The 13,617-nt window shown below is 38.8% G+C and overlaps 1 protein-coding gene across 3 annotated transcripts in view; it reads left to right on the forward strand.

Annotated features, from left to right (window-relative positions):
- Nucleotides 1-13,617, forward strand: part of LOC126187330 (uncharacterized) — a 155,017-nt gene that overhangs the window by 97,738 nt on the left and 43,662 nt on the right. For all 3 annotated transcript variants that reach the window (XM_049928349.1, XM_049928350.1, XM_049928351.1), the window contains exons 9-10: nt 2,179-2,310; nt 2,386-2,685. In XM_049928349.1, the coding sequence (XP_049784306.1) occupies nt 2,179-2,310; nt 2,386-2,685 (432 nt within the window). The remainder of the gene's footprint in view (nt 1-2,178; nt 2,311-2,385; nt 2,686-13,617) is intronic.

The following is a 13,617-nucleotide window of genomic DNA, read 5'->3' on the forward strand; positions in this document are numbered from 1 at the left end:
CAGCTGAAGTAAGCTGTTCAGTCAGGGCTGGTAGCACAGCAGCCATAATGAATCAACCTCATGAAACCTCACTGGAAGATTGCACACAAAGAAACCTTTTCAAACTCGTCGCCAGTCATGTAGTAACCAAGTAATACATGAAACTGATCCAAGTAACACAAATATGGCTTTATTCATAATCCTCTGAAGTCTCTTGTGACTCCACACAGAACAACTGATGTGAGGCTTACAAACTAGAAGAACATAAGGAGAGTCAGTCATTGCTTCTCCACTCTTGTATACATACGGTCCGCCAGTAGACGATGTGGTGGAGACTGTGCGGTGTGCACGCTCCTACCTGTGGCCTTTAGTGGCCGGCTCTCACTTATACAGTTGGTGGTTGATTTTGGTACACACACATGCGGTGACACTGCACTTGGTGCACTTAGACTCACACACACTGGTAGCAGGATACAGAAGTTTCAAGTGCATCAGACAGAGCACATCCACTGCAGTTAGTGGATGTGCTGTATCTGTCAGTGGATGACCTCCAACTGATGTTTCTGGCACCTCTGTGCCTAGCTGGTACAGTTATAGCTTTTATTTAATGTAGTTATTATGGGAGTGTCTTTTCTGTGAGTTTACCAACATGTTTTCATTGGACAGATGGCAATGTGCCACACATAGGGGCTTTATTATTCATGAAGATGGCAATCTAACTTCGTTGAAACTAGTAATCAGGATATGTACCAACTGCGATCTGGGCAATAAATCTTGTGTTTGGTATCTTTGTTACATTGATATAGAGACCACTCTTCTTCTGACAATGACAGGAAATTGCAATAGTGTAATAATTTAAGTTATGGCCTACAATAGAGGAAACACAGTATACCTTTTTAAATATATTAGTAATACATGACTATTCAGAATTTTTGGTTGTATGTCTTTCTGAACTCGTCAGTGTAATCCAGAATGAGATTTTCACTCTGCAGCGGAGTGTGCGCTGATATGAAACTTCCTGGCAGATTAAAACTGTGTGCCCGACCGAGACTTGAACTCGGGACCTTTGCCTTTCGCGGGCAAGTGCTCTACCATCTGAGCTACCGAAGCACTACTCACGCCTGGTCTCACAGCTTTACTTCTGCCAGTATCTCGTCTCCTACCTTCCAAACTTTACAGAAGCTCTCCTGCGAACCTTGCAGAACTAGCACTCCTGAATGAAAGGATATTGCGGAGACATGGCTTAGCCACAGCCTGGGGGAGGTTTCCAGAATGAGATTTTCACTCTGCAGCGGAGTGTGCGCTGATATGAAACTTCCTGGTAGATTAAAACTGTGTGCCCGACCGAGACTCGAACTCGGGACCTTTGCCTTTCGCGGGCAAGTGCTCTACCATCTGAGCTACTGAAGCACGACTCACGCCCGGTCTCACAGCTTTACTTCTGCCAGTATCTCGTCTCCTACCTTCCAAACTTTACAGAAGCTCTCCTGCGAACCTTGCAGAACTAGCACTTCTGAAAGAAAGGATATTGCGGAGACATGGCTTAGCCACAGCCTGGGGGATGTTTCCAGAATGAGATTTTTACTCTGCAGCAGAGTGTGCGCTGATATGAAACTTCCTGGCAGATTAAAACTGTGTGCCCGGCCGAGTTTGGAAGGTAGGAGACGAGATACTGGCAGAAGTAAAGCTGTGAGACCGGGCGTGAGTCGTGCTTCGGTAGTTCAGATGGTAGAGCACTTGCTCGCGAAAGGCAAAGGTCCCGAGTTCAAGTCTCGGTCGTGCACACAATTTTAATCTGCCAGGAAGTTTCATCAGTGTAATTTCATCTTTTAATAACCCGTCATTCCACATCTGTGCATTTCAGATTCATATGAAATACAAAATAAAAATAAAGAAATTAAAGTGATCAAATTAAAGTGATCGTGGCCTGTATTTCACTGTGCTGATTTTACAAAATCTGGTTGATGTGAATTTGATCTCTTGTTACTGTGTTAATAGCTGACCTATACTGTTGCCTTATTTTAGCTTTTGTAAAGTTGTGAACGCAACTAAGAGGAAAGAAATTGCTAAATGTATCATACTCAAGGAAAGTAGCAGTAAAAATGGATAAGGCCTTTCACTACACACAAGTTATCACTGTAACTTGAATCAAATTCAGGACACTGTATTAAAATTGAACGTAACCAATTTTGCTTGCAGAATTTGCTGGAACTTTTGAATCTTACTGGCACTTCTACCATATGGGTGTTCGATTTGGCCACTGGATAAGCTGTGCTATTATTGTTGACCCAAATGATGAACCTCAGAATATTTACAGTGGATGTGATAGCGGTAAGCTGACTGTTCTGATGATCTGTAATACTGGATATTGCTTTTGTTAATAACTCATAACATTTTTTGTTATAGGCCCTGCAACAGACAATTTTCTTGAAAACTTTGATAATAAATCCAGGAATGATCATGCAGTTGACCTTACAGTTCGATCAAAATGTGATGAAATATTTGAGTCTGCTTCATTGTCAAAGTGTGAAACTGTATCTTCTAATATCATGAACAGTAATGAGAATCAGAAAAATCCTGAATATGAGAGTGATTCTGAATCCGATAATATGAGTATTGTTTCACATACCATATCAGTTACTTCAGAATCAGGAGATGAAGATAAATTTGTTGTTGTTTCCATGCCAGCTTCATCAACAACTGAAGGCAAGTTCACAACTTATAATTTTAACTTCTGTTATTATGAGAGTCAGGTAGTCTCAAATGTGCATGGCTAAGAATTAAAATAAATTAAACAGTTTGTTTTATAAGTTTGTGACACCATATTTTTTCAAGAAGTAGTGGCATATTTTTGTATGTTCTTTCAGGATTGGTAGAATATCCAACTGGTACTGATGCATATTTTTGTTTCCATTGTCTAATAATACTTCTTTGAAACTTATTTTAGATGAGTCGAACAATCGCCATGCTTCAGTGGTGGGTTCCAACTTGAGGTTGACATGAGAAAATGTTGAATACCCTCGCAGTAGTAAATAGTGCCACTCATTGAATAGAATTTCACAAGTTCTTTGTGTTTGGGGTGAAAATGTGGAGTTATTATACCTGATGCAAGCAAATTAAATTATTTGTAGCATGAACCGAGCAGTTCAACTTAACCTTTTGTTAGTCCTAAGACCAAAGATCACCATTATTCATTAAATGAGTACCTTCTCCAGATTGGTAGTCATGTTCTGATATGTTGCTGGAAGATGAGAGAGAACTTTCTTCTTCTGTTTCTTCATCAACTTTATGTCCTGTAGATGCTTTTGGTATTAGACAACTGATGGGATCATGTGGAATTGGTTTAGAAACTGAGATGCACTAGTTTTGAAGGAACTCCAAATGCTGGATGTTTGTTCTTCTTCACATTTGCTTTGAGATATGAAATAGTGAAGGCAGCAGAAGATCAAGTAGGTAAAAAGATAAAGGCTAGTAGAAATCATTGGGTAACAGAAGAAATGTTGAATTTAATTGATGAAAGGAGAAAATATAAAAAATGCAGTGACTGAAGCAGGCAAAAAGGAATACAAACTTCTCAAAAATGATATTGACATGAAGTGCAAAATGGCTAAGCAGGTATGGCTACAGGGCAAATGTAAGCATGTAGAGGCATATATCACTAGGGGGTTAGGTAGACACAGCCTACAGGAAAATTTTACAGACCTTTGGAGAAAAGAGAACCACCTGTATGAATGTCAAGAGCTCAGATGAAAAAAGAGTTCCAAGCAGAGAAGGGAAGGCAGAATGGTGGAAGGAGTATTTAGAGGGCCTATACAAGGGCAATGTACTTGAGGGCAATATTATTGAAATGGAAGAGGACTTAGATGAAGATGAGATGGGGAGATATGATACTGCGTGAAAAATTTGAACACTGAAAGACCTAAGTCGAAACAAGGCCCTGGGAGTAGACAACATTTCATTAGAACTACTGATAGCCTTGGGATAGTCAGCCCTGACAAAACTCTACCATCTGGTGAGCAAGATGTATGAGACAGGCAAAATACCCTCAGACTTCAAGAAGAATACATTAATTTTTATTTAATAAAATTGCAGCCAAATAGCCATATACAGTTACTTTGCTTAACATTTTACTTTTACATTTTACATTTTTGCATATTCATTTATCGATTTCACTCTTTTACTGCACTGTTCTATGTGATATCGTTCACAGGCTTCGTTACACAGTTCACATACACATGTTGTGATTGGGTCGTGATAAGTTTTGTTCTTGCAGATTAGATGATGAAAGCCGTGAATAGAAAGTCTAGTTACGACATGTCGCTGTTCGAAGTTTGGTGCTGTCCATGAGCGGTTCATCATTGCTTCGGTGCCATAAAACTCCGGCCATATTTTTTCTCGTTTGTCCTCCATGATCTTCAGTTGCTTTCTGGAAGCCCTGGTGTGTGGCATCATATATCGAAGTCTGATGTCTTCAATTAGGAATGTCTCTCTCGCTAGCAGGTACACTAGTCTAGATCTTGTTGTCTTTGAGAGACCTAGTGCTCTTTTTAGATATGTCGATTTTACCTTTTCTAGTGTTTCTAGATTTTTTTCTGTCAGGTGGTCCCATATAACCTCCATCCCATAGGCCAGGATTGGCAAGATTTTTGTGTTGAATAATTTCATGGCTGTTTCTAGACTGAGTAGGCGGATGTTTTTGATGTCCTGTATTGCTATTATTGCTTGGGCTGCACGTTCTGTTGTATGTTTTGTGAAGCATTTGTCTATTGGTTGCAATGTCACTCCTAGGTATTTAAAGTCTGATGAGATTTTTATTTTTTGTCCTCTGATACTGATTTCTGCATTCTTGGGTGTTTTGCCTCCTTTTCTGAAAATTACCATTTCTGTCTTTGTTATGTTTATGTGTAGTTTGTGTTCACTGCACCATCTGTGTATTTTCTCAATGATTCTCTGCAGCTACCGTATATCTGTTGAACCTACGGCTATGTCTTCAGCGTATGCATATACATACACATCTTCTTCATTTTCTCCAATTCGGAGTACTTCTTCAGTGGCAAGAATGTACAACAAAGGGCTCATTGGGTCACCCTGTAAGACTCCGTTCGATTGCAGAATGGGGTTCGAAAAAGAGAGGTTGTCTGATATTGTAATTAAGCTGAATTCGAGGATTGATTTGATTATTCTTGCCCATACGCTATCTTCTCCCATTGTGTTTTCCAGTTTTCGGACTATGAGCTCTCTTTCCAATAGGTCAAAGACTTTGGTAAAGTCTATGAACACTGTGTAGAACATTTGTTTCTTTTGTAGCGCATCATCGATGTTGTTTAGAAGAAGCCTGACTGCCGTAAGTGTTGATCTTCCAGATCTGAAACCCATTTGTCGTTCTGGGAGATGACTATCCACAGAGGCTTGGATTTTTTGTGTTATTATCTTTGAAAACACCTTGAATTGAGTATTTTTCAGGGCTATGCCTCTGTACTTGTTTGGGTCCATTGGGTCTCCTCTACCTTTGTAGAGAACTTTTATTGTCGAGTGTCTCCATTGTGTCAGAATTCTTCCAAGTTCCAGGCATTTGTTAAACAGTTTGGTCCATATGTGTTGGAGGGCCTCTTTTGCATCTTTTATATGTTCATTATATGTATTATCAGGTCCTGCTGCTTTCTTGTTCTTCAGTGCTTTTATTACTTCTTTCACATCATCTTCATTTAGGGGTTCCCATGTATTGTCTTTTTCCTTAGTTTGATGTTGTTTCTCTTTCTTTGGGGGTGTTTTGAGTCCTCGTTTGTTCAGTGTCTTACTGAAGTGGTCTTCCCATTCCTTCAGGTCTATATTTGGTGTATGAGCCATTTTTCTTGGTCTTGCTGCTATGTATGGGTCTTTCTCTGCTTCATCCGCATCTCTTTTTGCCTCACTTTCTATGTATTCTTTTTTCTTCTCTTCTATTAGTTTTTTGTACATTCTCCTCTCTTCTGCGTACAGTTTGTATGTTTCCTCGTCATGCTGGTTTCTTAGTCTGTGGAGGATTCTTAGAACAGTGTTCCTTTTGCTGTAGCATTCAGCATCGAACCATCTTTTGGCCGTCCTTGTTTTGGGGATTGTTTGTATCACTGAATTTTTTAGGACGTCTTCTATTTGGTCTGTTGCTTTTTCAAGGTCTCCTTCCTCTATGAAAGTTTCTATTTCTGTTAATTGTTCTTGCTCGTTTGTTAATTTTTCTATATCAATTTATCTTTGTTTGATTTGGTGGGTCTTTCTTGCTGGCGGTGACATGACGATACTTATTTTTATCTTCATTGGAATGTGCTTTCGTATAGGAGTAATGGAGTCATGCCATATTGGTTGAATACTTCCTTCTATGTCTCCTCTTGTTAATGCGATATCAATGGTGCTCTTCCCATTGTGGCATACGTATGTAGGTATCTGTCTATCGTTAAGTAGAGTGAAACCACCTTCTTCTAGGGTTTCAATGACTAGTTTTGTTTTATAGTTTTCTGTGTCTATTCTGCAGTTGAGATCGCCTGCAATAATGGTGGGTTTGCTGTCGCATCGTTTGATGAGTGTGACTATTTCGTCAATTATTTCTACAGCATTTGTGTGCGGTTTAAAATAGGCTGCAATTATATTTATGTTTGCCGCTTCTATTAGCATACTATTTTCTTGTTTTATGATTTTTTTGGTGGGCGCCATCCAGGGTTTCAGTAGGATAGATATTCCTCCCATGGGTCGTCCTCTTTCTCCCTTCTTTGCCATTAGGTGATAATTATAGAAATCTTTATATTGCCAGCTGTCTATCAGGAAGGTTTCTGTTAGAATTGCAAGGTCCGAGTTTTGCAGAATGTCTGTTGGTGTTAGGTTAAGAGCACTTTTTACTCCCTCTGTATTCCACAAGACTGCTTTTATTTCTTGAATAAGAAGAATACATTAATTCCAATCCCAAAGAATGCAAGTGTTGACAGGTGTGAAAGTTACCGAACTATCAGTTTAATAAGTCATGGATGCAAAATACTAACATGAATTCCTTACAGATGAATGGAAAAACTGGTAGAAGCCAACCTAGGGGAAGATCAGTTTGGATTATGTAGAAATGTTGGAACACATGAGGCAATACTGACCTTACGACTTATCTTAGAAGATAGATTAAGGAAAGTCAAACCTACATTTCTATCATTTGTACTTAGAGAAAGCTTTTGACAAATTCTGAAGTCGGCAAGGGTCAAATACAGGGAGCGAAATGCTATTTACAATTTGTACGGAAACCAGATGGCAGTTACAAGAGTAGAGGAGCATGAAAGGAAATTAGTGGTTGGGAAGGGAGTGAGACAGGGTTGTAGCCTCTCCCCGATGTTATTCAATCTTTATATTGAGCACGCAGGAAAGTAAACAAAAGAAAAATGTGGAGTATGAATTAAAATCCATGGAAACTTTGAGGTTTCCCAATGACATTGTAATTCTGTCGGAGACTGCAAAGGATCTGGAAGAGCAGTTGAAGGGAATGGAAAGTGTCTTGAAAGGAGAATATAAGATGAACGCAAACAAAATCAAAATGAGGATAATGGAATTTAGTTGAATTAAATCAGGTGATGGTGAGGGAATTAGATTAGGAAATGAGAACTTAAAGTAGTAAAGGAGTTTTGCTATTTGGGGAGCAAAATAACTGATGATGGTGGAAGTAGAGAGGGTATGAAATGTAGACTGGCAATGGCAAGGAAAGCTTTTCTGAAGAAAAGAAATTTGTTAACATCGAGTATAGATTTAAGTATCAGGAAGTCTTTTCTGAAAGTATTTGTACAGAGTGTAGCTGTGTATGGAAGTTAAACATGGATGATAAATAGTTTAGAGAAGAAGAGAATAGAAGCTTTGGAAATGTGGTGCTACAGAAGAATGCTGTAGATTAGATGGGTAGATCACATAACTAGTGAGGAGGTACTGAATTGAATTGGGGAGAAGAGAAATTTGTGGCACAACTTGACTAGAAGAAGTGATTGGTTGGTAGAACACATTCTGAAGCATCAAGATATCATCAATTTAGTATTGGAAATTTAGTGTTAAAGGGAAGTGAGGAGGGTAAAAATCATAAAAAGAGACCAAGGCATGAATACACTAAACAGATTCAGAAGGATTTAGGTTGCAGTATTTACTCGGAGATGAAGAAGCTTGCATAGGATAGAGTAGCATGGAGAGCTGCATCAAACAAGTCTTTTGACTGAAGACCACAACACCAACAACAACAACACATTTAGTATACAGTCACCCAAATTGCATGCACTTGTCAGACGGGTGAACTGTGGTGCCCACAATTTACCACTATCTGCCTCTGAACTGAAATCTTGTTCTCATGCATTCTTCAGAAATGGTGTAAAATTTTTCCGGGGGGGGGGGGGGGGGGGGGGGGGTTGTCTGTGACACACACACACACACACCAAAACAGATCTTGTGAATTTAAGCAAACTCTGAATGCCGTAATACAATGGAAAATTCAGTATGGAATACAACAATATTACGAAAAGGAAAATTGCTACTCACCATATAGCGGAGATGCTGACTTGCAGATAGGCACAACAAAAAGCTTTCGGCCAACAATGCCTTTGTCAATAATTGACAAAACACATACAACAGGCAACTGAAGCCATTCAGCAGTGTGGCATCAATTGCCAGAGACTGCAGTCATGCTTGTATTCACCAGTTGCACAGCATATGGGACCAATAATTATAACTCATGGTTAGTTCAAAGCACATAAAGAATGATATTCTTGCTCAAAGTAACACACAAGGCCTGACTATTTATGCAAGCTTCTTCCACCTTTAATATTTCAGTGTGTCCAGTGCCAACTGGATGCAAATTTCTCGACACTAATTCAACAATGCTGGATGAAGGCAACTTACTGTTAATGGAATACCAGACCTTATCCAGAAAACCTTCTCCTTGCAATGCGTACCATTTATCCATCAATTGCAAAGACATAGCTTAGGATAACTGCGAGCTTAGTCTCCAGATACTACATAATTTGAGAAGATGGGATTTGAGGGGGAGGGTGGCACATCATATTCATCCATGAAACTAGCATTCCAGTAGGTAACCATATTGTGTGTGGTACATTACTTACAGTTTGAGGTTTTTCTTTGTGCTATCCCAATAGTTGGGTTCCGTTGCACAAGAAAATGATTTGTGTGCCATTTGAGCTCAGTAACAAACGGCCTGTACATAAGAAAAATAAGCAACAAACCAATTTTGTAAAGATTGTATTAATTTTATATCTCAGAAAACATTGTTCAGAAGTAGCTGATTTGCCAGTAACTTAATTGCTTTCAGTTGAATTATTAATATTGCTGTATAAAGGTACTAAGTCCATTGTTTGTGAGACCAATGTGACAAAAAAAATCGTATTTTCTGTTTAAAATTCTTATTTTTTGAGAAAGTCCCTTTTTATTTGCTGGAAACTTAGATTCTCAGACACAACTTGAAGCATGTTTTACCTCCCCCCTCCTCTCTTGAGCTTGACATCTCTCACAGCCAGATCATTTATAACTTTCAGTTTTATTACTATGTGTAGAATGTTGATGAAATCTTCATTTCATACCAGTGTGAAGGACCTGCCATAAGGACCTTCTGATGCAAAATAAATTTGGTAGAAAATACTTTTCCTTTTATTAGAAACAATCTACATAGTCACATTATTGATAATTTATGGAATATGATCGACTCCTATTTGAATGCTTTTAGTGTTTTCAACTGATGATTCTGCTCATTATTTAATACATTAACCATTTCTGGGTTTGATTAAGTTGATTAATTAGGATCAAAGATGGTTAAAGTGACAGAACGGGAGACAGCTGACATAAATGATTTTCAGTTTTCATAAAGACACGTGTGAGATATCAAAAGTGACAGCTTTATATTTGTTAAGGTTTGAAAGGATACTGAAGACCAAATACGATGCTTTGGCCTCAGAAGGGGCACAAGGGCTTCAGAAGTGATTTCACGTACACAGTGAAAAAGCAAGACAAATGTAACAAATCACATTCTCTTTGTGGTCATAATGCATATATATCACAAATATAAACATTTTCAATAGTAAACAGTTTTTACCATCTACATTGCATGATGGGCTATCCCCAGAGTACAAAAGAGATACTGCAGGAGAATGTCCTTGATCGAGAGAGATCACATTTAATTTGAAAATTTCCCTTTCACCACCCACTCCCTCCCCCCTTTTCCTGAAGACTGTACAGCCAAACCATAGTAAGTTACATGACCAACATATGTTTAAAATTACCAGTGTTGAATGGCTAGTAGATTTTTCTTTCATTATATTTTCAAATGCATTTACATACTATAAATACATGATTTATCAACCGCTTGAATTTAATTTTGTGCTCACTCAGATACTAGTGATTGATTCCAATCATAAACAGTGGAAATCAACTACTTAGTGTCTTCTTTAGTCGTAATGATGTTCAAGGTTTTAGCGTGTGATATGTCCTAAAGATTGTGGAGGGGGAGGGGTGGTGCAAAAATCTCTTTTTTACTTTTTATGTTCAGACTATCTTTCAGCCTATTTTGTGGTCATCTCTGTTGTTGATACGAAGCTTCTAATTTTGGTATTCAGTTTCTCAGCTCCTGTATCGGAATCTGTTTTTCCCTGTAAAAAAGAAAATAATCAACATTTGTCAGATGGCAGTTTACTTACAGTTATTTAATGGGAATAATATCCAAGCAAATATTTTATCTGACATAAATAAACTGAACACTTTGTACTTGCTATGACTGCTATCTTCCCTCAAAAGTGAAAGACTGCTAGGGTGGTTTGTGTTGGGTTGGGCTAAAAACTAGATTTTTTGGAGTGGGGGGGGGGGGGGGGGTGGGTGTGTGTGGACCATTAATTCTGCACCCTTGCTACTTGTCTCGGGATCATTGTAGTATAATTTTCAATGTGATAGGGTCTGCAGCTGTGATGAATTTTTGGAAGATTTCTTGAAGCCTTCAACTGCCTTCCTCTTTATTTCATGGACAGTGGTACAATTTTGGCTTCAGGCCATTTCCAAGTGGGCTTTGCAACAACTGTTCAAAAGTAACGTGCTCCTAAAATAGCGTGAACATCTCAGATTAATTTTATGAGCATAACATGATGTCATATGAGCAATGACGTACATGACATAATCTACTACTAAAAAATCATCCATAAAATACTTGGAAATACAATCATACATGAAAGAAAGAGAGTGGTAGCTGAAGATTTGCAAAATAAGAACACATTCAGTTACAGAAATTTAAGTAAATATATACGGTAATGAATTAATTTATCACACATATCTAATATTTGGCCAAGTTGATGGTTATTTTATTTTTTCTGGATTTTCTGATTTTGGAGGTCCAGGGGAATCTTTCACCCTTTCCCTTTGTCCTGGTAAGCCCAAATTTCGCACAGATTAGGTATAATGGCAGTAGATTCGTTGGATTGGGGTGGGGGGGGGTTGACAAAAGAATTACTATTATTATTATTCTTTTTTTAATGCCATCCAAGTGCTATTCTAGTGGTGCAGCCACCAATCTAGTTCAAAGTAGCAAGCATAAAATTACTAGGAGCTTGTCTACAATTTTGTCACCTTAAAGTTCAGTCATGTGAAATGATACGTGACAGAACATTTATTAATGCTCATGCTACAATGTGGGCTTGCCAGACAATGGACAGAAATGGTACAGCATTCTTTCACTAATAGAAGACTAAATTATTGTCTTCCATGTTGGTAGTTTGATGTTATCATATAAACTCAGCTGTTAACTGCTCCATCTAGAAAAGAAAATTAGGTCAGGGTAAATTTTATGTCATGCACCCTGTTCAGAATCCATTTACAAAACTGCAACCTTCTTGCAGGGTCACACAATTTAAGTTCTTGCACTGCTGTTATTTTGTAGGTCTGTGACTTGAGTAGCTTTGTAGACGTTTGAACAGAACCATGGGAAGTTCCCAACTGCTGAGAGATGTCAAACTGATTTTTTACGAGTCCTTTTCAGAGTGTGCCCAGTGTTATCCAGAGTTTCTTCTGCCAGTATTGTACATAGTTGTCTGTCTTTCCTGTCAAGAACACTCTCAGTTTTAAGAAAGTTATTTATCAGTCATTGAATTGTATTCCAATTAGGAACTTGACTGTCAGGAAATTCATGTTGAAATAATCTCTTTAAGGCACACGCTGATCCTGCGCACACATACAAATCATACACGAATCATAGAATATTTGTATTTCACGATTTCACTTTAAACACTTCCACTCACTACACTGTATTGTGTCGCATAGCAAACATGTCCTATCTGCACGACAATTCTGCACAAGCAAAGGTCTCACAGCGGAGGGGAAATATACTCCTCGCCAGTGCCACTGCCGGCTGGCTGGTGGTGGGGTAAAATAATCCCTGCCAGCTGGTTGCATTAAAGATTGATCATCCTGTATTATGTCATGAACACCTTGACTGAACACTACCAAACAAGTATTCCAGTATTTTCATTATGTGGGATGTGTTGTTTAAAATTTCATCCTCATATGAGCTTAGTAGAGAAACACATAATTCTTATAGATGAAGGATTGTGTGAGTAATTGATGGCTATTGAATGTATATAATGTTACAGAACTTCTCAGATGGAACTGTAACCAAGTAATCCAAGATGATGTCCATAAACAGCTTCTCACCATCTTCCAGACTTTGAGAAAGGTTTAATCATTGGCATGAAGGCCATGGGAACATCACATAAGCAGACCACTAGGACAGAAGGCTGTAGTGCACTGACTGCAGAGTTAGTTGTAATGGTATGAACACAGGACAGCAGTGTGGCAAGTAGAGTAGCATGACTCTCTGCAGAAGGACTACTCCAGGAGATGATGGTAGGCAATGTTCTGTTGGCTCCTACAAATTACAACAGCCGAAATCTGGGCAGACATTAACAGGCAGTGTGTCACCAAGAAATGCTGGGAGCAGTGTAATGGAAGCTGGACTTAGGTCTCAAGTTGCCACATCTCCTTAAGTACTGTACAACACAGTAGACAACAGAGAATTGCACACTGTCAATCCAGAGTTAACTGGGATGTTGAATACGTTGGTGACAAGACTTGCTTCTGTTCGTGGCAGCCAGCTTGGCACTGATGTGCCAGTAGATAACCTAGAGAAAGGTTACTGAAAGCAATAGTTCTCTGGATGTGCACTTCTCCAACTTCCGGAAATGATGTGATGAGCTGTTGGGTATGACAACAGGACTGATTTGGTAATTGTTGAAAGGAGGCTGAATTTTTGCCAGTATGTGGTAAGAATGATAAATGCTGCTGTTAAATTTCTTATGACCTGGGTACTGATTGGTATATTCCAGCAGGATAATGCATGATACCCACACTGCAGTACCCACCACAAACACTTTTAAAAATGTACAGAGTCTAGACTGGCCCACTTGGCCCCCTGATTTGTTGCTCACAAAGCATGTAGGGGTGTGGAGTGAAGACATATACTTTCCCACCACTTGCAGTCTTGATAAAATGACACTGTGTGTTTCAGCCACAGTAAAAATTCCTCAAGGTGACATTTGGAGGCTATTTGCTTCCATGCCACAATGAATACAAGAGGTTTTTTTGGATGAGAAAAATTTTCACCGTTAT

Source organism: Schistocerca cancellata, chromosome 5 (genome assembly GCF_023864275.1).
Source record: "Schistocerca cancellata isolate TAMUIC-IGC-003103 chromosome 5, iqSchCanc2.1, whole genome shotgun sequence".
Lineage (NCBI taxonomy): Eukaryota > Metazoa > Arthropoda > Insecta > Orthoptera > Acrididae > Schistocerca > Schistocerca cancellata.